This window comes from Equus caballus, chromosome 21 (assembly GCF_041296265.1).
Source record: "Equus caballus isolate H_3958 breed thoroughbred chromosome 21, TB-T2T, whole genome shotgun sequence".
In the NCBI taxonomy this organism is placed as follows: Eukaryota; Metazoa; Chordata; class Mammalia; order Perissodactyla; family Equidae; genus Equus; species Equus caballus.
Genome location: NC_091704.1, coordinates 62304689 through 62312643, shown reverse-complemented (window position 1 = coordinate 62312643; position 7955 = coordinate 62304689). Strand labels below are relative to the sequence as shown.

General features: G+C 57.5%; 1 protein-coding gene across 1 annotated transcript; it reads left to right on the top strand.

Annotated features, from left to right (window-relative positions):
• The first annotated feature begins 1817 nt into the window (after window positions 1-1817).
• Window positions 1818-5805, top strand: LOC138919893 (ral guanine nucleotide dissociation stimulator-like). Its single transcript, XM_070246494.1, has 6 exons — window positions 1818-1995; window positions 2402-2512; window positions 3455-3648; window positions 4284-4343; window positions 5044-5252; window positions 5502-5805. The coding sequence occupies exons 1-6, from the start codon at window positions 1858-1860 to the stop codon at window positions 5663-5665; spliced, it is 876 nt and encodes a 291-aa protein (XP_070102595.1). The 5' UTR covers window positions 1818-1857; the 3' UTR covers window positions 5666-5805.
• Window positions 5806-7955: the final 2150 nt, after the last annotated feature.

Genomic DNA, 7955 nt, shown 5'->3' with positions numbered 1-7955 from the left:
TGTCCGAAGGGGGGAGGTAGACAGGACGGAAGGGAGGCCCTCGGAGGACCAGGCAGCGACCCATGGAGGAGAGAAGGGCCCACCCAGTCCCCCTCAGCCAAACGCTACTAACAGTACAAACGTCCTCCACCATGGTCAAGTGGAATTTATCGCTGGGATGGGAGGATGGTTCGGTCAGTAAATGACAGGCACCACATTCATAGGAGGAAAAGGTCAAAGTCACATGCTCTTCTCCATTGAAGCAGAATCAGCATTTCCCAGAGTACGCATGTTTTGATCATAAACACTCAACAAATTGAGCCTAGAAAGAACGTACCTCCACAGACTAAGAGCCACCTGTGACCAGCCCACAGCCACCATCATGCACAATGCTGAAAGGATACCAGCTCTCCCTCCAAGATCAGGAACAAGACGAGGGTGCCCCCTCTTCCCAGTCCCATGACACAGGGAGAGGCCATCTGGTCAGAGGAAACACGAAATTGGCCACTGACCACATCCAAGTCTCAGGAGTGAACTGGCATCGCTTTGCCGTCCTCGGTGGAATCGCTCAACTGAGTCCCCACTCAAGAGGAGGGGTTATACCAGGAGGTCTAGACCAGGAAGTCCTGATCCCGGGTGGCCAGTGAGGGGAGAAGGAGAAGACCCCAGAACTTCAATGCCTTGCCCAGAATCCCAGATGACGAAGAAGGTGGAGCCAGGGAGGAAGCCAGCTCTGCGTCCTCAAGGCTGGGGCTCTGGCTGCACACAGGCATTCCCCGGGGGCTCTGGAGAAGGCTGTGTTGGTGGAAGTGCATACAGATCTGGAGATGGTGTGGGGGTGAGGGGGAGCATTCGGCAGTGTAGATGGGCATTTGCTCAGTTCTTGTTTGAGGAGGAGCCCGGGTCAGGGGCACCCTTGACTGTAGCTCTGCCCACCTCACACCCACGGTGGAGGGAGTGGTGGCCACCTCTCTGCTGAGCTCATGCCTATGCAGTCCTGAATTGAATGTCTCACTGGGAAATTGGGAAACTGAGGCCCCTAGAGGGGTAGGGAACGGCCCATGACAGGGTGAGTCCAGTGGGTAAGTGTGTGTTCTGACCTTCTAGGGCAAGACTGGAACCCCACCCGGAGGGTTGGCTTCTGAAACTAGGAACCATGAGATCTTGAGAAGCTCTTGCCAATCCCTCCCTATTGTGGGAGCTGTTTTCTTCTTGGCCTCCACAACCTGAGCACACAAACACACAAACACACACACACACACACACACACACACACACACACACGCACACACACCTTGACCTTGGATGCAAAAATGGCCTCTAAGGTGGGATCCTAAGAGAAGTAGACACAGGGCAAGTTGCAAGAGGAAGAAACACGAAGTGGGAGGCATTGCCTGCCAGTGACACACGCCTCCAGTTTGAGAGGTGTTGTCCTCTAAGGTAGGACACATGCCAGAGGACATCTCTAGCAAGTCCACGCTCCAGTCCTCCCCAGTGTGCAGACAGGAGGCCGACAGGCCCTGAGAGACACAAGGGCTTATGCAGGATGCAGAACAGGTAAGAAAGAGGAGTTGTTTCTGCGTCAGTCTCCAAGCTGGGACCTCGGCTGCACCCAGACCCTCTAGGGAGCCTGGGAGACGGGTGTGTTGGTGTTCCTGGGTACGCATTCGACGTCGCATGGAGAAGGGGGGTGAGCAAGGCCATGGCCAGAGGACTGTTTGCATGGGTGGTATCTGAGGGGGGCACTCAGGTAAGGGCACTGCAGGAAATGAGGTCACTTCCTTGACAACAGGCCCCGACAGAACTTGGAACCCCCGCAACTAGGCAGCCACGTGCGCAAAGCCAGCTCACTTGGCTGGAGACGCTTGATAGAGAAACATGTTCTCCTGCTTTCTCCCGCCTGACCAGGGCTCTGGTTCCCGGAAACCCCGGAGGGAGAACCTTTGGAGACGTTGTGGACGCTGGCTCAGCTCCCATGCCCCCCACCGCCGGACCTTCGGCAGGAGGTCCTCTCAGGTAACATGAGGAAGCCTAGATCAGCCCGATCTAGGCCAGACCAGCTCCCCGAGCCCTCCCAGGGCAGCCCTCGTCCCGTCCTCGTGAGTGTGGGGGCCAGAGGGACATGTGGGCAGGATCTGCCCTTGGCCGGAGAAGGTTGGTGGGCAGTCGATAAGCTGCTTTTCCCGTCACGTTCCCAAGCCAGGACGGGGCTGTCAGGACTGAAAGGGGACTCCTAAGGGGCCTCCTAATGCCAGGCCCTCAGGCTGCCATGTGTTCCCCTCCTCGCTGGAGGTCTGTGTGGACTGTGGGGCGGGCTATGTGTGTCCAGAGTGGAGAGAGTCACAGAGGTGTGAGCGCCAGCAAAGACAGCCAGTCGGGTCTCTGAGGCTTGCCGCCTGGCTGCCGGGCACTGTCTTTCCAGAGCGTCGCTCAGGAGACGGGCCAGCAGCTGAGCAACGGCGCCCTCGACTCCATCACCCTGCAGGACAGGAAGGTGCCCCACACTGCCAACCGAGGCCAGGGCCGGCTCAGGGTGAGTGCAGGTGCCGGGGAGACCCAACCCCCAGGGTCCCCAAGACAGCGCTGAGGACCCCAGGTCTTCGAAGGCCCCGAGACAGGCCCGGGGCTCCTGCCTGGAGCCCTGCTCCCAAAGGAATCTGAATCCCCATCTCTTCCCCCAACCTTCCCCTGCGGGCCCGGCCCCTGTCTTGGCCAGAGGAGACGTCCCTGTCCACAGGGGTGTAGCAGAGAAGAGACATTTCTAGCACATCAGCTCACGGGCATTCAAGAGCACTTTCGTGTTTGGTAGAGATTTTCCTGTTTGAACTCCCATGCTCATATGTCCACGTGGCCTGACAATCCTTCCCCACCGTCTCCCAGTCGGACGCAGCCTCCTGATGGATAGGCACGCTTTTGCCCAAAAGGACATGGGGCTCACAGTGTTCTTTCTGTTCCTCTGCCTTTGCTGTCCAGGGGAACACGTCCACGTGGCCTCTCGAGGTCAGGGCGTCGGGCCTCAGCAGGCTGCACAACTTTCCAGAAGGGAGACCCGTTAGCCCCGTGATTCAGCCCTTCACTGAACCGGCACCTTCTGTTGCCATTTCCACAGCACCGCCCTGGTCACCCTGCCTGTCCTCCTGTCCTGATCCCTCCCAGCCCACGAAAAGCCTCTGTGCTCTCCTCTCTAGAATGGGCCGTCGGTCAGCCACCCCAGGGATGATGCTCTTCATCCAGGGAGGGGCTGTCACTTCTCTGCCAGCACAAAGACCTAGGAGACCAAGAGCTTGAATCCTTCTCCACCTCACATCCTACTTGGAATCCCGAGAATTCTTCCCTGCCCTGGGCAATGATGCCCACTTCTGGCCACAAGTCACCGAGGGCTTGGGCATTCGGTCTGACCTCCAGGCCCCGACACTTCTGGGGCCCAGGAGTGGTGCGGCCTCTGATGGCAAGTGCCCCCTCTGTCCGACCCCAGGCTGAAAATCCATCCCGAGCTAAGAGCCAAGCGTGCCGCCTGGTGTGGACCGTGCAGGCTGCAACGCGGCAGAATCGAGTGGAGCACCTGGTGCCCGCCTTCCTGGATGGCGACACCGCCTACGTCCGCAGCTTCCTGTGCACGTACAGAGGTTTTGCCACCACACAACAGGTGCTGGAGCTTCTGTTTCAAAGGTGAGTGCCGTGCCCCTCCGCAGCACCGTGGGCATTCAGCCACCTACTAGCTGTGAGGCTTCCGAGCCTCTCGGAGCCTCGGTTTGCTCTCTGCAAGGCGGGGTGAACAGAGGATCAGCCTCCAGGGGATATTGTAGGGACTCAAGGAGGTGCTGCACGCAAAGGCTTTTCGAGAAGCCTAGCCCTCTGGGAGGGTCGACTGGAGCGGGGGCTGTGGTTGTGCTCATTGAGGATACTCCTCTTCCCTATGGCGAAGCCTCTGCCTCATCCCTCACCGGCCCCGGGAATTGGACTGAGTTGTCGTCTTCCGATTGGAAAAGGAGACGGGAGAGCCCTTCTAGGTCCCTGACCTGGGTGAAGCCAGAGCAGCCATCCCTGGGCTGAGCCGAGGCCCCCGACCCGCCCAAGCAGGAGTGAGGGGCCGGTTGGAGCTCCCTCCTTCATCACACACAGAGAGAGGTCCCCACTAGGTGCAGAACGTTTTCTAGGCACCGACCATAATCCCGTGCACAGAGCGGGCGGCAGCCGTGCCCTCCAGGGCTCCATTCTCGTCGGGAGTCAGACAGCGCCGCTAGGCTTCTCAGGCAGGCCTGATCCACAGTCCAGTCCGTGTGACGTCCTCCTGTGTCTTCTAGATACGGTTGCGTCCTTCCTCACTGCGATGAGGACGGCGGACCCCTGGACCAACTGAAAAAGTGAGTGGGCTTTGGAATCCCTAGGAGGGCGCCCAGCGTCCACACTTGGAGGGGAGTTCCCTGCAGCGTCCCGCTCACTCATCTGCTAGAACCTCAACAGCGGGTGCTCAGCTCCTGCTCAGGGGGCTCGGGGAGTGCTCCGGGGCCACATAAGCCCCTCCCTGGTAGAGATTCGGGGCGGGGGAGCATGACCCTCATGGGACACTTGGTGAACTGGGCAGCACGTAGGCCCAGGAGGGAAAGCTGGAGGCAAGAGGAGGGCCCTGGGAAGCCTGGGCGGGAGACAATGTCCGCTGTTCCCTCCCTGGTCAAATATTCTGGGAGCAGCTCCTGTGTGCCAGGGAGGGCAATGAAAAGAGGGGACCGCACCGTTCCCTGCCCTCACGGAGCTGACGTTCCAGTGGGCAGTGGGCAGAGAGATGCTCCAAGCAGTGTGTCAGGCTTCCCTGAGGACTAGGAGTGGTGACGCCACCATCGCACAGGGCTCTCCCTTCCAAAGGCCTTTTCCTAGCCCCTCCATGGTGACCTGGCCCACCTCTGCCAAGACTGCCAGATTGGAGGTGGACGCCAAGTAGGACTGGCCCCTGGACAGCCAGGAGCGGGAGGCCCAGGAGCCCAGGCCCGCACAGAGATGCGCGGGAGGCCAGTGTGCAAGGAAACGACCCTTCTCTGACTCTGCTGCCCACCTGTCCGTCCTCAGGGCCATCTCCTTCATTCTGGGCACCTGGCTCCAACGGTACCCTGAGGATTTTATCCAGCCCCCAGATGTTCCCAGCCTGGAAATGCTCTTGGCCTACGTTGGCCTTAATATGCCCGGCTCGGAGCTGGAGCACCGTGCCCGCGTTCTTCTTTCCCAGCTGGAGCACCCTGAGCACACTGATGCCGAGACTGAGGCTGAGGAGGACTCAGGTGTGTGATGTGGGCATGTGCACAGGGGATGGCGCTGCGCCCCCCAGAGCAGAGTCTCCAGAGGCTGGGGTTCGGCTGGGAGCAAGGGGCGGGCTCAGATCACTCTTCCCGCGGACTCCACTCTGGGAAGCCTTTCGGGGGCTTGCTTCTTGGACTGAGACTCCTTCAGTGGCGGCAGAGGCTTCCTTCCTTTGGAGTGACTTGGGCAGGCGCTCATGTGGGTGGCATTTTCTCTTCTTCCCTCTCCAGCTGCAGCTCCACCGAAAGATCCAGAAGACCCTGCAGATCGAACACCATCTCTCCCTCTCGCGCCCACCCCAGCTCAGAGCCGCACAGGCATCTTCCGAGCCACAGCCGGCTCAAGACCTTCAACAAGCACTTGCAGCATCCCAGCCACTACCCTCAGCTCCTGAGCTGCAGCCCCGGAGAATCCTTGCCTTCCCCTATCCATTGCGTGGGTCTTAAAGTTTTGTTTTTCGCTTTTCTTTACTTGACCTTTCCCTATATTTTATCTCGTCAGTTCAATAAAGTTTAATTCTTGGATGTTTTTAAATTGTTCGCTGAAGTGGCATGAAGTACACTCACAAGATCACACCAACGTCATCCTCATCTAGTTCCCGCCCATTTTTATCCAAGAGAAACCCTGTCCCTGGGAAGCAGTCAGTCTCCCTTCTTCCCACCGCAAGTCCCTGGTAGCCACTGCGTTTCCTTCTCTCGGACTCCGCGCGTTTCCCTCCTCCGGAGTTTGCCTGGAAGTGCCAGCCTTCCAGAGGTGGCCTTCTGTGCCTGGCTGGGTCTGGTGTGAGGTGGGTGACTCCAGATGTTTTAATTTGAAATAACAGTTTTCATTAAGAAGAAAAATCCCCCGGAGATCAAAGATTCTGTCTCAAAGAGGATGCCCCGCTATTCCCTCTTTTCACTTTCTGGGGATGGGGACCCACTGGAGGTGTGACACCGGAGCTGGAAACAACGAGGGAAATTTCGGGGCCCGGGAGACCCCTTTCAAATCTTTCCCTTTCCTGGATGGGCCATGGTAACGTTTTCAAAATGTGCAAATTGTAAAAATATTCTCACCGCATATGAAACGTTGGCGTTTATAAGAAGCGTATTGTGGACTAAAATATATTACCAAAAGTTTTAACCTTTTAGATAGACAATTAATGTTAATTTGGTCAAAGAATGATTTAAAGATGAGTAATAAGAAACGATGCCCTTTTTCTACCAAGAAACAAGTGGCCATAACAAGGGGTGACCAGCTTTTCAGTGCTCTTCATTGAGCTCTGGTGCCGGGGGGGGGGGAGTGTGAGTGTGTGTGTGTGTGTGTGTGTGTGTGTGTGTGAGGGCGGTGTGGGTGTGTGGGTGTGTGAGGGTTTGCTGCGGGAAGGAGCCTGGGGCTGTTCCTTCGTGGTACCTGATGCCCCACAGTGGGCTATGAGTAGTCACACCTATCCCCTTGCGCGTTCTCAGCGGCCACACGGCACACCCACCGAGGCAACCCAGGGGTGAACAATTGGACCCTTCTTCACTCTCATAATTGTCCCGTAGTGTCCGTCTGGGTCCACGCATCTCGATTTCTCTTTAGAAGTGATGCCCTGATGCAGAGTTTCTTGGAGGCAATTTAGACACTCTCTTTAGGTGTCAGCTGCCTTTTCGAATATCTACGCTTTGTTGATGCAGTTGGAGCCTTGTTTGGGAAAGGAGAGAGTCCCGAGACACTGGACGTGATGTCCGAAGGGGGGGAGGTAGACAGGACGGAAGGGAGGCCCTCGGAGGACCAGGCAGCGACCCATGGAGGAGAGAAGGGCCCACCCAGTCCCCCTCAGCCAAACGCTACTAACAGTACAAACGTCCTCCACCATGGTCAAGTGGAATTTATCGCTGGGATGGGAGGATGGTTCGGTCAGTAAATGACAGGCACCACATTCATAGGAGGAAAAGGTCAAAGTCACATGCTCTTCTCCATTGAAGCAGAATCAGCATTTCCCAGAGTACGCATGTTTTGATCATAAACACTCAACAAATTGAGCCTAGAAAGAACGTACCTCCACAGACTAAGAGCCACCTGTGACCAGCCCACAGCCACCATCATGCACAATGCTGAAAGGATACCAGCTCTCCCTCCAAGATCAGGAACAAGACGAGGGTGCCCCCTCTTCCCAGTCCCATGACACAGGGAGAGGCCATCTGGTCAGAGGAAACACGAAATTGGCCACTGACCACATCCAAGTCTCAGGAGTGAACTGGCATCGCTTTGCCGTCCTCGGTGGAATCGCTCAACTGAGTCCCCACTCAAGAGGAGGGGTTATACCAGGAGGTCTAGACCAGGAAGTCCTGATCCCGGGTGGCCAGTGAGGGGAGAAGGAGAAGACCCCAGAACTTCAATGCCTTGCCCAGAATCCCAGATGACGAAGAAGGTGGAGCCAGGGAGGAAGCCAGCTCTGCGTCCTCAAGGCTGGGGCTCTGGCTGCACACAGGCATTCCCCGGGGGCTCTGGAGAAGGCTGTGTTGGTGGAAGTGCATACAGATCTGGAGATGGTGTGGGGGTGAGGGGGAGCATTCGGCAGTGTAGATGGGCATTTGCTCAGTTCTTGTTTGAGGAGGAGCCCGGGTCAGGGGCACCCTTGACTGTAGCTCTGCCCACCTCACACCCACGGTGGAGGGAGTGGTGGCCACCTCTCTGCTGAGCTCATGCCTATGCAGTCC

Excerpts from the sequence above, each read along its gene's own strand:
- LOC138919893 (XM_070246494.1), top strand. The coding sequence starts at position 1,858 with ATGTTCTCCTGCTTTCTCCCGCCTGACCAGGGCTCTGGTTCCCGGAAA. Across the intron at positions 1,996-2,401 it reads TCGGCAGGAGGTCCTCTCAG|AGCGTCGCTCAGGAGACGGG; the intron begins GTAACATGAGGA and ends CTGTCTTTCCAG. Across the intron at positions 2,513-3,454 it reads GAGGCCAGGGCCGGCTCAGG|GCTGAAAATCCATCCCGAGC; the intron begins GTGAGTGCAGGT and ends GTCCGACCCCAG.